Source organism: Botryllus schlosseri, chromosome 16, assembly GCF_051294905.1.
Source record: "Botryllus schlosseri isolate E-star chromosome 16, Bs_hap1, whole genome shotgun sequence".
In the NCBI taxonomy this organism is placed as follows: Eukaryota; Metazoa; Chordata; class Ascidiacea; order Stolidobranchia; family Styelidae; genus Botryllus; species Botryllus schlosseri.
The window spans coordinates 14536607-14552605 of record NC_137251.1 but is presented as its reverse complement, the minus strand read 5'-3'; the positions used below and the strand labels follow the sequence as shown (position 1 = coordinate 14552605).

Below are 15999 nucleotides of genomic sequence, written 5' to 3'. Positions count from 1 at the left end.
CAACTTCGACGTCCACGGTGCAGACAACGTTATACTCTCTGCCTCATTTCAAACGAGCTTTAAAATTGGACGTTCTCTAAAAGATGCGATTGTTTCAAATATATAGCCGAATCCGCTTAATTCGGTCACCAGATAATCAGGACAACCGCTTTATTCGGCCAGGCTGCTCAGGAACGGAGCAATAGTAAAATTTTCACGTAATAAACTCTGTTTAATTCGTTCACAGGCTCTCAATTCTTATCGTTTGGTTACGGTACAATAAACAGTACTTCTTTCGTTTTAACACAGTGGTTCCCAACCTTTTTCGACCCATCGCCCCCTTTTCAAGGTCAACACCGATCATCGCCCCCCAAATTTTGTGTACCGAAAATTGGGCATACACTCTGTAATCACCGGCGGGTTGACTGAAAATAAAAAAAGGTCAAATTTTCGGCTCGATGTCTAATTTGACACACTTTTTGTAACTAAATTTCCGTGGGTTGACTAAAAAAAAAAAGGTCAGCCGTTTTGACGCGTCATCGCCCCCTATCGCCCCCTTCGCTATTTTCGCCCCCCCCGTCGCTCCCTTTGTCCATTTTCGCCCCCCTGTCGCCCCCTTCGTCATTTTCGCCCCCCTAGACCGCCAAATCACCCCCTGGGGGGCGATATCGCCCACGTTGGGAACCACTGTTTTAACACAAGATGAGTGATTATGGCGAAACAATGACGATCCATGCAGTAACAATCGACTGTGAACTCCTATAAGGCCCGAAGGCCGTGTCGGCTTCATAGGCACTTCAAATTAAGTACAATTGCGTGCATATTGTAGAACGAATTGGTACAGTAAAGCTTAGCAGAGAAAGTGAGATTGCTCACTGAAGTAGAAGAAGAAAAACTAAACACGCTTCTATGACACTACGACAGTTAGTTGCCTTTGTGTTGATATCAAAAAGTACTATTTGAACCCCATACCATACGTGTGTGTTGCACAGTAATACAGTATATAGTATTTGTTGTATGGTTTGGTATCGAAGACACAGTAATGATTACAACTAACCTGAAGGCATACCTGACATGCGTTTTATGCGATCTGTGCCGATTACTGCAGTATAGCGCTGCTGCGATTGATTTACTGCCGTATTTTGAATGTGTTGTGTGTCTCTACGCACATTCATTGATTTTCCGCTAATTCTTCCAATAGTGAGCGAAACCAAACTGTCTGAATTAAGCGAAATCGACTGCGTTTATAAACAGAAAAAATCGATATCTCCAGGGTGAAAGTCACGAGGCGTTGTTGACCTTGCAAAAAGGGGTTGCCGATTATTTTCCTGACGCGGCAGGAAACTCAACCATGCCGGGCAGGGCTGAGAAAATGTCGACGGCCAAGGCCATGCTGTTGGTGGCGCGACTGATGGAGGAATCGTCTAGTTCCGACAGCAACACCATACTGAAACATTTCCGAGAGGTATTCTCATTTTCAACAAGTCTACGGCTGCGCGAAATCGAGTGCCCGAGTGCACGCTCCAGGCTTGAATATATTTTGTTATAATTCTAATCTAATTTGGAAAAACTGAAGATTTTCTAGTTGTCCCAGCTATTATATTCTGAATCGAGTTTAAGGCGTCGAGTAATTGAGTAACACTCTCAACAGTATGAACAATGTGAAAAGTTCAAAAATGTACCTTTTACCTTTTATGAGTACTGGAATTATTGTGCCTAGCTGTAGTCCTGTCTTCACAACGTTACAGGCGGTGGCTTTCATGCCGGAATGGGAGGATTCGCATTTCTATGCCGCAAAGTACTACGACAAGCTGATGAGTGCCTTTATGGGGGAGAACAGGAATCCCGGGAAAGCAGGGTAATATTATAATGATAATGCGATTTTTTTTTGACAAGTTGGAATTTTGTCCAAATTGTTTACAAAGTCAAAATTTTTGTTCTCCATTCTTGCCAATTCTTACCATCTTCAATATATCGCAATCTCGTGGTTCTTTTGAACCGCTAAAACTTCAATGAGGGATTGGCACTATTCCGTATTCCAGCCATCTCTTCTACATCATGAATCACTACGGACGTTCACTCTGCTACGGCACGTCTCACATTTACGAGTCCCTGACCAAGTTACTGACCGTCTGGCTGGACTACGAAGCCAACATCGCTAAGCTCGAGAAGGCAAACAAGCCATACGTGAGTTGCGGCTTGATGGTGTCTTTTATTGATTTTATTATCAAATGCGTTTAAACCTCAGAATAAGGACGACGCCAAAAAGCTGACTGGGGTTGTGTCGGACTTACGCGACAGATTACCGGCCTACGTGTTTCTGACTGCTTTTTCGCAACTGGTGTCGAGAATATGCCATCCGCATTTGTGAGTCGTCGCGAGTTTTGTTTTTCACTCTCTGAGATAACGCACTTACCTCTAGTATGTTGCTATGTTTGAGTAGATAGAGCCTCTTCTTTTATTTCCGACTCAAGAGCCGTCGTTTTTAGGAAACTTCCACTTCTTAAATTCAATGTTTTTGAAACCAAAATGATTTTGACATATTTAAAACCAAAATGATATAAAGACTTTAACATTTAGGAAGTTTAACGTACAAAGTAGTTCCTATATTATTAAATTTGAATGATATATTCAGATTGAAAGAAACCCGAATATTTGCAGCTCACACTCGTCAGAGGCTGTTGGTTCTTAATATACAATGCTCTTTGTTCATATCAATTCTCCACTAGTTGGTGACATGTGTCCAGGGCTTTGGAGCCGGAGCCCCGGAGCCGGGCATTTTCACCGGAGCTGGAGCCGGAGCTCTACATAAAATTTAGCCGGAGCAGGAGCTGGAGCCCGTTATTTGAGGAGTAGCTCCGGCTCCGACCTATTTCATAAGATGCTATTATATCTGCAACAGCCACATCTGCTGATTTAACATAAATGAACACCAGGCCTGAATTTTAATGCTGTGCACAGCAATGGCATGGAGTAAATTGCGTTCTAGTGCAACTATGATGTTGTCGACAATTGACAAGTATTCAGTATGACGTCACAAGCCGGCACTGCGGCACCTATATGTCTTTGTTGCTACATCGGATGTTACTGACGGCTGACAGACTCTAGATTACTATAGATAACTAACCTATTAGTAGATTAGTAATAATCTATATAGACCAGGAATGGCCAACCTTTTCGGCTAAAAGGGGCACATGCAATTGACGAACGAGTGCGCGGTCCACTATAGCCACGCCAAGCGGGTAAAATTTTCTAAGTTTATAAATAAACTAGGTTAGTATTGCGGGTCTATTGTATGCCACCCGCTAGGCTCAGTTTGCAAGGACACGACTATTCGGCGTCTGGACACATCGATATCGAAGGTCTCCGATAATATGCGACAATCATTTTGTGCCTACATTTCACTGTCGACGATTTTTATGCGAGCGCAAACGCGAAAAGACTTTCTTCCGTAATTGCGAGTAGGCCTACAGTTAGACTCAATCGGATAAATTAGGCGTTTTTTTTTCATTTTTAGTTGGGGGTAGGCTACCAAGCAAGAAATCGTGTGACAATTAAACACGCGACGCGTGAAGAAAAATTTCGCTACTATTTTAGTTTATTGTAATGTACGACGATTTACTGAAAATGTGACTGGACCCTGGATCTGCCAATGCGTCGGAACTGATATTTTAGTCATCAACATCCCAAGTGTCGCAGCCAGAATTGTAATTTTTGGTTGGCATTGCAAGTTCACAATCTGAGCAATTCATTTTCGATAATATAATAGGACATTACCTCGCGAGCCACGCAAAACCCTCTCGCGGGCCACATTTGCGACCCACCCCTGATATAGACAGGACCATTCAATATTTTCAGAGCCGGAGCTGGAGCCAGAGCTAATGTATGATAGAAGAGAGCTCCGGAGCCGGAGCTGGAGCAGTTTAAATTTGCGGCTGCTCCAAAGCCCTGCATGTGTCACCCGTAAATAGTAGGGTTTGTTTTGATGTGACTATATATCATACAATTGTATGTATAAGGTGTATTGAAGTTCTGTTCCTCCAATAGTATTTTTGATGTGGTTCATGAATGCATCCGTGCATGCTATGAGTAAAATCTATTGTACTGCCCGACGTTACAGCTGTCACAGGAAATTGTTGGGGCTGTTCCGTGATGTGACACTCTGTGGTAAAATCAAGTATCCTGTATCTTTCGTGAAGATGTGCCGTCAAATTGCGAGCATGTATGCTAGCCATCGGATGAACGGCGTCTGGGGTGTGCCTACTCAATCTACTTTGTCAATCACCACCCACTCGGTTACTGTGCCCACCGCATATTTAGTGTTTACATATAAGTAAATCTGGTCTACCTGAAAGACACTACTTGAGTAAAAGCTCTGTAAGTAAAGTAATCAAAAGCTTCCTGTGCGATGTCACCAGCTTAGTGACATCACAGCGTTCGGAATTGTCGTTTTATATGTGTATATTTTCTGCCTGTTTTCACCTGCAGGTATTTCGATGACTCATTGGCATACTACCATTGGATAATGAGTTGGCATTAATATGCACGTGACTGCGGCAATGTGTGCTTGAGACATGTACGACAGAAACATCTTTATAGACATATGTCCATTTATTCTACATAATAATGTACGATAGTGTCACATGAGTTATTGCCTGTACACAATCCAAAATAACCAGTTCCTAAATCAATATTCAATTCCCGACTTTCGTCCTTCACAATTACGCCAGGGAATTGCTGCTTTTTCATTATCGGAAAGGCAAACTTGAGAGGGAATAATCGATTGTCAAACGGTTTAATGTTATGAAACATTGATTTCAATCAACCAGTCTGACATGGCTGTAATCATGTGAAAATAATGAGACTGCTCAGCTAGAATGAAGTGTGACTGACAGCGAGGGGTCCTTGTGTATTTTAAAGTCATACTGATTTTAGCAATTGATCACATATGTGCATTCACCAATGCTTTTCGCCCTTATCGACTATACCAAAAGCAAAAGCTAGTTTAAATATACTACACTCGTGCCATCTTTGCCTATCAATAAGTCGATTAACACTACTGTTTAGCACTAGCATACTTAATTACGCATGGTCTCATACGTAAAACTGTACAACAAAGTGGCACAAAGACATAATGCACATAGGGGCTTAGGTAGTCGAAAGATTAATCGTTGGTAGGTCTACTCAAGTAGAGTTAGAAATAACGCTGTAAAGTTGTATTCGGCATATATAGCGATTTCCAGGACTTGTTGAAGCCACTTCAAGTGCAATTAGTAAATGAAGATCTGTAAACTGCTCAAGTAAGTTGTTTTGGTCGAGAAGTCGGATACTTTTAATAGCTGACCAAAGATGGCTACTTTTGCAATTTGCAGGGTGCATCTTGTAACACAAAATGACTAATAACGCTACCAATTGGTGCAATTTTTGAAAATGTATTCAGTTACCGTCATGCATATACGGTATACGTCACACATCCAATTTTCCTTGTATGGTGTTTGAATCTGAGCAAAAGCTAATTCCAGCATTTGCAACATTAATTTATTGTTATGCTTTACAATTCCAGATTCCACTTTTCTGATAAACTACAGCCAAACTAAATAATACGCTGGGGATTCAAGACCATCCCAGAATTCAGTCCCCTCACAATGAATTATCCTAGCACTTGCGGAAATTAATCCCAATTGTTCAGTGTGAGCTTCATTCCAGGCCTACGTTCGAGGAGCTGAAGCTTGTCGTGGCGAAAGTGATCCGCGCCTACCCGCAGCAAGCTCTGTGGACGCTGATGGCGATATCAAAGTCTTCATATCCGAAGCGCGCGGCCAGATGTAAAGAAATCTTCAAACTGGCGGAGTTAAAAGACAGGAAACTTTCAAAGATCATATCCGACGCCACCAGGTGAGCTTGCGCCATCCCCGTGTCCAATAGCGACAGAAAATTGGAAGCCATACATAGTCTGTATACTGATTCAGGTGTTCGACTAGCAGATTAGTGAATCAGATGCTCTGTGTATATCTTTATCTGTATATATTAGGGTTGTCCAAAATTTGGAAAATTTCAAAAATGCTCCGTTGTAATGTCTTCTATTGATAATTGATAAAAAACATCAATGAGCCTGTAAGAAACTTTCAGGAAAGTGATTAAGATTTGGCACAAAGTGTTTGAAAGTAGCTGCGGACAAGTGGCTAGACCACTGACCATAGAATAGGGAGCAGACTAGCAAACTGAAAATCACTGTTCTTCTTTTGCTAATCGGCAATGCAATGCCGCTTACTTGCTGATTAGGTGCTTCTATTTGTTCAAAGAGTCCGCCAACAGCAATTGTTCTGTGTTCTGCCTGTCCGCTATTCGGAAGCTACTTTCTAAGGATTTGCACGAAATCTTACCGACTTTCCTGTGACCTTCTTACAAGGCTCACTGATGATTTTTGTCGATAATCTATAGAAGGAGACATTGCAACGTACAGCTTTGAAATTTTCCAAATTTTGGACGACCCAGCATCCGTGTTTGTCAGAGATAAATATTCTTTTGGTGTCAATTCTTGGTGATTCAATTTGTAGGTATACATTTCCGCGATTATCAAATAATGTATGCTTCTCTTGGCACGACAGTGTGGTTAACTTATAGCGAGTAAATCGCAATCTCCTCATACTAAATAATATGTTTGAGTTTCCACTCTAGAGAACTAGTAGGGAAAGTCAAAAGACACAAATCCCCAATATAATGCATTCACAGCAATCATACCTTCGCGTATGGTCTTGATTGTGTGTTTTCTGTTTTCAAACGAAACGGGTTCTTCCAGACTGACCGACAAGCTTCTGGAGCTTTGCAACAAGCCAGCTTCTACCATGCAATCGCTCAGCATAAGCACGCATTTCAAGCCGCTGAAAAGGCTGGTCGAAGAGGACAGCTTTAGTGAGGTCAGTTGTGAGCTGGCTTTGAGAATCACAAGCAAGGATTCTGTGATATCGTACCAGCGAATCTCAATTGTATATATATTATATAATATGTGATCGGGAACTCGGAAAAGGCAGAACTACTTCGTTCCTGACAACCTCTGCTAATAGGCCGATGAATCTGTTTAGATTTTACTGCCACTGCAACGCTACATGACCGTTACTTTGCCACGAAATGAGTTCACAAGCCATGGGACTTCTACGACTCAAGAATCAAAATCACCAATGAGAAGACACAACCCGTTTCCAGACAAGGCTATTTATATCGTTGGATTCGAAGACACTGTATGTATTGGGCAATGTTGATCATACCTACCGATGCCAATATATAAATTATTGACTAATTGTAGCCAATGCCGAGTCTGCCACTGAGTTTGAATTTGTAATTCTAAAGGCCGTAATCCTGGCTTTCTAGTTCAATGCTCTGAAGCTGTATACTTGAAACTGAATAAAATCTGCGACATCATCTGCGAATGCCTGGACATAGGCATGGCCAGTATGATTTTCAATAACTACATGACATCACAAATATTCATTGTAACGCAAGGACAACGTGGATGACATCATACTACCAGACGTGGTCACTTTAGCCACTGCTAATACTTGAGCAGAAGTATCACTGTAAATTCCTAGTCAATTGCAAGTAGAAGTAGCCATATCTAAGACATGTCAAACTATTGCAAATGGAAGTAGAAAGCAAAGATCTGAGAGTATTCCAGTAAGTAGTTTTACAAAGTTGGTTTGATGAACCTCTTGTAGGTGCAGAACTTCAATATACAATGTAATAACTTATTCATATACTACATATATTTCATGCTGATGACGTCATATTTGGTGGTACGATTGTATATGTATAATGTTCTTTCCAATTCTCTGCTAGTTGCTGAGGATTACCCCTGACTAGTGTCAGCCGAAAATATTCAGGTTTATTTCAATAGGAAGATGTTATTTATTGTTATACTTTGTTAGTCACCACCTCTGCTCTTTTTCATACGTAGATCGAAGTCCTACCGTCGTTGCAACGTCCGAAGAAGATCAATATCAGGGCCAGCGACGGGAAGACGTATTTGTTCCTGTGCAAGCCAAAGGACGACCTGCGTAAGGATGCGCGCCTGATGGAATTCAACACCATCGTCAATAAATGCCTCAAGCTCGACTCGGAGACGAGGAGACGCCAGTTGAACATACGGACATACGTGAGACATTCCTATTCGTCGCTAGGTCGTAGTTTTTAAGTGGGTTTAATGCATGTGAGGCAGTGGTTTTAAACCCCTGGTCAATGTCGACTGTGTAAGAGCTTTAAAGCTGGTATACCGATTTATATATATACTGATTCATGAGATCATGGTATACTTTTGACTTATCCTATGACCCAATGCTATAAGTGTTGCAACAAACTGTTTGAAAGTAGCCTACAACACGTTTAAGACCAGTATGTTGATGCCAGGAGACTACGTGAAGAGAATTTGACAAAATTTGTTGGTTGTTGGTGGTTTAAGCGGGAATTTGCCTTGCAGCATGCGTAATATCGAAAATACTGCAGCAAATTTCTCTTTGAATTAAAGTTGTAGTTCTTTGGTTAGTTCGGTCATCACATTCTGGCTTGATTTTGGTTTTCAAAAGTTAACCGGTTCGCAAGATTTGTTTTCGAATTTTACTTTTCTGCATACTGAAAAAGTTGCGAACCACTGTACTAGGGAAAGTCGATGCCCAATTGACCTTAGACCGATTCAAACCAACTATGAATTTGCCATAGCGTGGGCCGTTTTTGTCATTTTGAACCAAAATAATCGGATCAATTACTACTGATGGGATTGTCTGAACTGCACGGTCATGCCCACAAAATCATTCCGGCGACACAAAAGATTCTGTTTGAGCGTAAGTGGCACTGAAACACTTCTTTTTGGCCAGGCCGTAATTCCGTTGAACGAGGAATGCGGCGTTATCGAATGGGTCCCGCACACCAACGGTTTAAGACACATTCTAATACGAATCTACAGACAGACTGGAACTTTCTGCAGCACCAGAGAACTGCGCAATTACCTGGCGCCGAAGACAGTATCGTTGCAGTTACGTGTCTGGCGTGAATTTGTTTTGGCACGCCGTGATGTTGGCAGACACTGAAACTTGTGTTGTGTCTTTGTTAGAGTTGGGCACAATCACGATGCAAGTACTCAAATCTGATTTGAGTATCGCTTGAAATGATTCGAGTTTAGATGTGAGAGTTGATTTTTTAGAGTAATAAAACCGATAACAAGCTCCTTCACCCATAACCCCGTTATATTCAGTCGATATTCACGATGGAGGCAATGTCTGAACGAGGTAGGGCAACAGTGTTGATATATGGATAAGAGAATACGACGCTTGGGGTCAAAAGATAAGATAAGTCATCATTATGGTTATGACCTGGGTCGTTTCCTAGTCACAAGGTTCCGAGTCGCAAGTCAATCTCACTTTTATAGTTTTGACTCGAGTCAAGTCGAGTCATTTTCAATTTGCCACCGAGTCAAGTCCAAGTCAGTGAGTAGAGGGTCGAGTCTGATTCCAAGTCATTGTTTTCACTGCTCAGTTTTTGGTTTAACCCACTTTTTTCAACTCTGCTCGAGTGATATAGAAATATTGTAATTTTCCTCAGTCCTAACAGATTCTGGCCCTATTTTCCAAGTATCAGGACTGATAGACGAAATATCAATAATGTGGGGACTTTACTATTCTTCGAAATTACAATGAAATGTCTGTCTTTTGCCGTCCAAGTCTCGACTCATATTACTTGGTTCGAGTCATGTACAATGCCTCGAGTACAAGTCAAGTCAACTTACAAATTCTCTCGAGTCGAGTCAATTTACGCGTTTGAAAAAATGACCGGAGTCAAGTCGAGTCACCAAAAAGTTGTGACTCGAGTCATTACAACCCTGGTTATGACTCCATAATAGGCAGTGTTTGAATGCTTGGCTCCACCCTAGCTATTCACATTGCACAGTCCTAGTTGTTGCACCGTTTGCTTTTTTCTGTTTGCTAGGCTGTAGTTCCACTGAATGAAGAGTGCGGTTTGATAGAGTGGGTGCCCAACACCAAAGGATTTCGACCGATTTTATTGAAGATTTATCGTTCGCGTGACCTGTACACGTCGGTGAAGGCCATCAAGTCGCTGCAGTTACCATACACAGCACCTTTGGAGTGAGCACTTTTTTTGGCACTTATCATAGTTTTAAGAGATGTTCACATTCCTCACTGCCGCGATTGAGATTCATTAGTCTTTCTTCCTGAGAAAACACTTTCAGATGCTTATTGGCGTTTTTTGCCCGTATTTAACGAAATTTTCCCTCCCACAACGCCGATTATACCAGACTGACATTTTGGTAAGCACAACCATTTACGGCATAGCGGATTGATTAGCAAGCAACGTTAAATGGCTATTATCAGACTGTGACATTGTAAACTGATAAAATAAGTAATAAAGCAATGGAACTTGCCTAATGCTGTATAATATATATCCCCCGGTGTGGTTGATGTATTTCAAAACAGGCCAAACCATGGATTGGAATGTCCCATTACTATGTTAGGAAGACGTAATTACATTGATTAAACTCTACATCGCTCGATAAAGCATGTTCAGTTGTTGGTACCTTCTAATAAATCTTATGATAAATCTGCCAGTAAATCTTATGATAAATATCTTACAACTAACTGGTCATAATTGAAGCACTGTCGCTGAAGTGTGTGCTGCATGCGGCTGAGATTTCAATTACTATTCCAATCTCCAACCATTTATTTACGCATCAAATCTTCGGCATCGTTTTTAACAGCTTACGTCACAGTTTCATTTTGCGTTACCTAGGAAAAAGCTGGACGTCTTCAGAAACAAGCTCATGGCCAGGCACCCGGCTGTGTTTGGGGACTGGTTTTTGACTACGTTTCCTGACCCGACGTCGTGGTACGCAGCCAGACTGGCCTACGCGAGGTCTACCGCTGTTATGTCTATGGTATGTGTTGGGCGTCTTATAAACCAGGGCTCCCCAAATTGAGGTTTTGGGAGTGTGTATCAGTTTGACTCAAAGTGGCTACTGCGCTTTCTACCATGAAACTATTGAACTTTCAATTTAAATGTCACGTCATGTACGCGCTGACCACCAATTATAATAGTTATAGGCAACCTAATTACCTGCTGGCTGTGTATCTTGCTCTATTGAAATTGATTATTGCCGTTTCAATAGGAATACGTTGCATTCATCATTTTCAATAGCTGTTTGTCACATTTGGTCTTGAATTGTCAAATTCGTTACTGCACAATACCATCGCAACGAAAGCGGCTGAGAGGATATTGGTCACGATCGCGACCATAAAATATGGGATGGGCATTTGCAACATTTTGCATTTTGTCGGCCTACAAAAATGTATAATATGTAGAATGATATAGTCAGGAAATATATTGTAAATGTAATATCCCGCTTCATGCTATTTGCAATATGGAACAGATTATGATGTCGGCCAACCCATTATAATTTGTCGACGAGTCTACTCTGCCGTTACCAGTCAACGGAATGTAGATCCCGGGTGTTATTTTTTAAAGTCCATGAATCTGTGGTTAGAAAGCATTTGTTGCAAAAGTGCTGCCTGAGATTGTACGATGCATGGGTGTGATTATCTACGAATAGAGGTTGCATACCCTTGCTGTAGTAGCCTGTCAGTAAACCCAGACAGGTAGCGCTAATCGAACAATAAAACATACAACGACAATAGTTTGCCTACCACAGATGATATCCAACCACGTGAACCACCGTTATATTCAACATCAACTGGAATAAAAATTGCATATGGGCATTGAAAAAAAAAAGTCCGAAGTTGTTTGGCGCTATTCTTAATGGAACAAGCCTGTGGTGCATTTTTATTCCACACCATTCATCGTGTTATTTGAAATGAGTTGCGGAAAGAGAGTGGACGGGAGCAGAAATAAACTTCGGAAGCCCTAGTGTGGAGCTTTGGTTGTAACTGGGTGTGTTCGTGGCAGGTCGGATACATCCTTGGGTTGGGAGATCGTCACGGTGAAAACATACTTTTCGACTCGACGACAGGCGAGGCTGTGCATGTGGATTTCAATTGCTTGTTTAATAAGGTTAGTCCGATTATTGACCCGATTTTTTTTATTGGGTTACATGTGGTCAAATTATAAATTGGTTTTTGGGCAGTTTTCCATCACGTGTACTGGTGAAATTTTCGTATCGAAATAGCCCCGACATCACGATAACTGAATGTATTTCCGAAAATTCCACTAATTTGTGTGGGCATTAGTCATTTTTTCGTGAAGATGCACTCTGCTATTTCAACTACTACCAAAAGTTATTTGGCAGTCCCCTTTTACAATTTCTGATAATTGTCTCCAATCCTTGGTGTTATTTTTCGATTTTGCCCCCATCTGAATTTGGTCTTAACAGGGACTCACGTTGGACGTTCCCGAAATCGTGCCGTTCCGACTCACACATAACATGACGGATGCGATGGGTCCTATGAGGTACGAGGGATTTTTCCGTTGCGCTTGCGAAGCCGTCATGCGTCTCTTGAGGCAGCAAAGAGAACCGTTAATGAGGTATTTTATCTGTTTATATGTCGCGATCGAACGTATCTTACAGCTTTGATAGCATGGTGAGTGACGATAGACGATGTTTTGCCTGAACAGTTTGTAGCCTAAGCTACTTTGATAACTTGTTTTGCATATGTCGATCCTTTTGTGGAGAAATGTTCCGCGATTCTCATGTCTCTCAGCTGGTGCATGACCGGCCGTTTCATAATGCTCATTGGCAGTTTTTCTATTTCCAATTTCAAAGCGTGCTGAAGACGTTCATATACGACCCGCTGGTCGAATGGAGCAAGCGAAGTCGTGACCAAACCAATGAATCTGGCGAGATCATGAACGAAATGGCGCTGTCTCACGTCAACGACATTGACAAGCGTCTGCGCGGTTTCGCAGCCAAGAACAAGTGCTTACCTCTCTCCGTCGAGGGCCACGTACACTATCTCATTCAGGTATATTGGTGGATTGCATTTTTGTCATCATTTCTGATGAGCTTCTGGTATAGGCGCCGAACCCACCAGCTAATTCATAGCACGACCTTACCGGCTAATTGTATGGGTTAAAAACCGATGTATTTCGCTATATATTTATGCTACTCTGAGCAAATTACCTATTACAGCAGTTGAGAAAATTTGGGGTTCACTGAAGACTTAAGACGGTCATCTCGACATACGCGTGTTGATGAACACCATCTCCTATCTCGATAAGATGAGCAAATACAGTTATACTATATCTGATTACGTACGCGCCCCATTCGCGCGATCATAATAGTTCCTGAGCGATTTTCATTCGTCTTTTTAATCGAAACGCATAATTGGACAGTGTATTTGTGTGTGCCTTTGAATTGGGCTTCGTTTCTACGCGTTATGGAGTAAGGCTTCGCAAATGTTACCGGGAAATGCGTCATTGAAACCCAAAACTACGTTATAACCAGCAAAACTTGCCGCAATGTGAACAACTCAATGCAATTTGATATTATGCACTGGTTACACCTGCGCTGTAATCGTAATCGTATTTTCCGCTTGCTACCTGTCTGTTAGCATAGTGCAGTGTTGCTACAGAAGTCGGGATTGCGTAAATACAGCTTACAGCGTGATTCATTGAATATTGGCGCATACTTTCATAGCATCTACTCTACAAATACTGATTATCTTATGGCACTTTCCAATACGCATTAGCGCTGATGCTATCAGAGACGAGTGGCACAAAGCATGTTGATTTCTAATAACGACGGGTGACCAATCATTTAGGAAGCAACTGACGAAACGAAACTATGCCAGATGTACATCGGATGGGCGCCGTACATGTGAAGTCTTGTATGAATATTTCTGCCATCTGGTGGATTGTAGCAGCAACGGACGCGTCATGGGCTCTACGACGTTGTTGATGAAGTTGAATCAATCTTTGTATGCGTTGTCGCTTGGTCAGCACTTGACATCTTTGGAAAATGGGACATGTGACGGGTGATTATTCCTGCCCGAGTCCGATACTTGTCTCAAGGACACCAAAACATATCTGTGCGTGCATATCGTATTCGAAAATTACAGTTTACATAACGTAACAATTATTGTGTTCTACCTACCATTCCGAACAAGTCCAAATGTTTCGTTTGTATCGCGTGTCTTCCTGATTGTTCTGACTATGCCCGTATTGACTGCAGGCAATGAAAGGTTTCTTAAAACTAATATAGAAAAATGAAGGGTGTGGTGTCGGCTTAGGGCTAGCTGATCTGTGGACATGCAGACATGTGACACAGTGGTGGCCCTACGATTGGGGGGCCCTGAGTGAGTCTTACAGGAGGCCCCTATAAGTATGTAATCACAGCTACCTGGGGGCTACACCCCCCAGACCCCCTTTCGTATCTATTATTTCCAACTTGATATTAGTGCGCCATATGGGACGGGAATTACGTGGTGTGTATATGACTCTGTAACACGGCTTTGAAGATGGCTTATATGTTGAATTGCTCTAGCTCCTGAGCCTTCTTTTATCATACATTGTCTAATTATAAAAGAAGTATTCGCTATAATCCGTGAATAAAGCGCCTAAACCAAAGAAGGGGGCCCTGGGCGATCGCCCACCCCAAAAGCCACCACTGCTGGAGCATGTGTGCTAAAGTTAGAATTCGGGTTACATTGGTATGCGTAGCCAGGATAAATATTTGGGATGGACGGTAGGAAATTGGTGGAGTTTTTTTTAACAATGGCGTGATGTACTGGGCACAGATGGTGTCACAATGATCAAGTAGAAAATTTGGAGGGACGCAGGTAGCTTACGCCATTGGATGTTATGTATCCCCAAATCGTTCTTAGCATTTCGCTTTCCATACTGCTGTGGCGAAATTTGTCATATCAAGATCAGCGACGCGTCACAAATATATCCTCTTCTCTGAACCTTTTTTCGATGGCTTCCCATACTTTGGGAAGCACTGCTTTAGGAAGTAAAATTAATGAGGACCAGAATATTGATCCGAAAAGATGCCTCACAGGCACGAGTCATTCCATATTTCTCATACATCAATTCCAAGTCACTTTAAAAATGTGACTCGAGTCCTCCCAGCACCGGCGCGTGTAGTGGGTAGTTTTGAGGGTCATCTGTTGACAGTATCGGGAAGCATGGAATGGTTTCTCGTAATCTGACGATTGAGCTTTAGACGAACCGGATATTGATCAAAGTGCATACATCCAGGAGTTATGATCTAATTGCAAATGGATCGTGTTGCAGTATCATCGGTCGTGGACTATGTGTTGAGGTAGAATTTGCTATTGATGGTATTCAACCATGAGCAATCAGCTGGAATGAAACTTGATAAAACAAGCTAGCATTAGTGGCAAGTACATGTAATTACGTCCAGAGTAGCCTATATATATAATATGCAGGCATATTCAGAAGTTGTCCCTCAATCCATTTCATGGGCCATAAATCGATATGAAATTGATAAAGAAGCACTGTTATTGACGGTATATAGATATTTCTGTCAGTTTCTTATAGTCTTGGTATGGCTCCGGAGCAGATTGTTAGTGTGCATTAATCGATCGATCGATGATTTGAGGCAAATCGACAGATATAGTCGAATAATGATTAACATCAACTTTTTAGGACACGAAGGAAGACCTTAGCAGAGCTACGCTGGGAACATTTGCAGATATTCCGGTACGAAGAGACAGATGTTTTGAGTGATCAGGCGTTTTACCGCGTATTCGGTAGATTTAGTAGTCGTCTCGATATATCACTTTCACCGTAAAAGTACGAAAATTAAATCCTCTTACACTGTTGACTGTTCGTGTTCGTGTATTAGAATCAGTAGAAGCCGAGTTCAGTACGAGTCCATCTGTGAAACTGTGTTTTTAATCGATGATCTTGGTCAGTCACGGACTAGAAAGGAAGAATTGACTGCGTACTCGAGGAATAGTTTAGTGTGATAGGCATGACGCAGTATGGATGAGCAGTGCGCAGTACATGCGGGTATAGACAAGCCTATTATAGCCAGTATTTTGT

At 41.8% G+C, this 15999-nt stretch overlaps 1 protein-coding gene across 2 annotated transcripts in view; it reads left to right on the top strand.

The window, feature by feature from the left end:
• LOC145458941 (serine/threonine-protein kinase ATR-like) overlaps positions 1-14113 on the top strand; it is a 45955-nt gene extending 31842 nt beyond the window's left edge. Inside the window, exons 29-42 of one of the 2 annotated variants that reach the window (XM_080337455.1) lie at positions 1253-1444; positions 1728-1837; positions 2022-2166; positions 2228-2346; positions 5686-5874; positions 6779-6896; positions 7062-7217; positions 7931-8128; positions 9952-10109; positions 10771-10915; positions 11941-12045; positions 12365-12516; positions 12755-12953; positions 13752-14113. In XM_080337455.1, coding sequence (XP_080193581.1) covers positions 1253-1444; positions 1728-1837; positions 2022-2166; positions 2228-2346; positions 5686-5874; positions 6779-6896; positions 7062-7217; positions 7931-8128; positions 9952-10109; positions 10771-10915; positions 11941-12045; positions 12365-12516; positions 12755-12953; positions 13752-13811 — 2046 coding nt within the window. In that variant the 3' untranslated portion in view covers positions 13812-14113. Of the gene's footprint in view, positions 1-1252; positions 1445-1727; positions 1838-2021; positions 2167-2227; positions 2347-5685; positions 5875-6778; positions 6897-7061; positions 7218-7930; positions 8129-8843; positions 9002-9951; positions 10110-10770; positions 10916-11940; positions 12046-12364; positions 12517-12754; positions 12954-13751 lie in introns of both variants that reach the window. The other variant, XM_080337456.1, reaches the window with a different exon arrangement.
• Positions 14114-15999: the final 1886 nt, after the last annotated feature.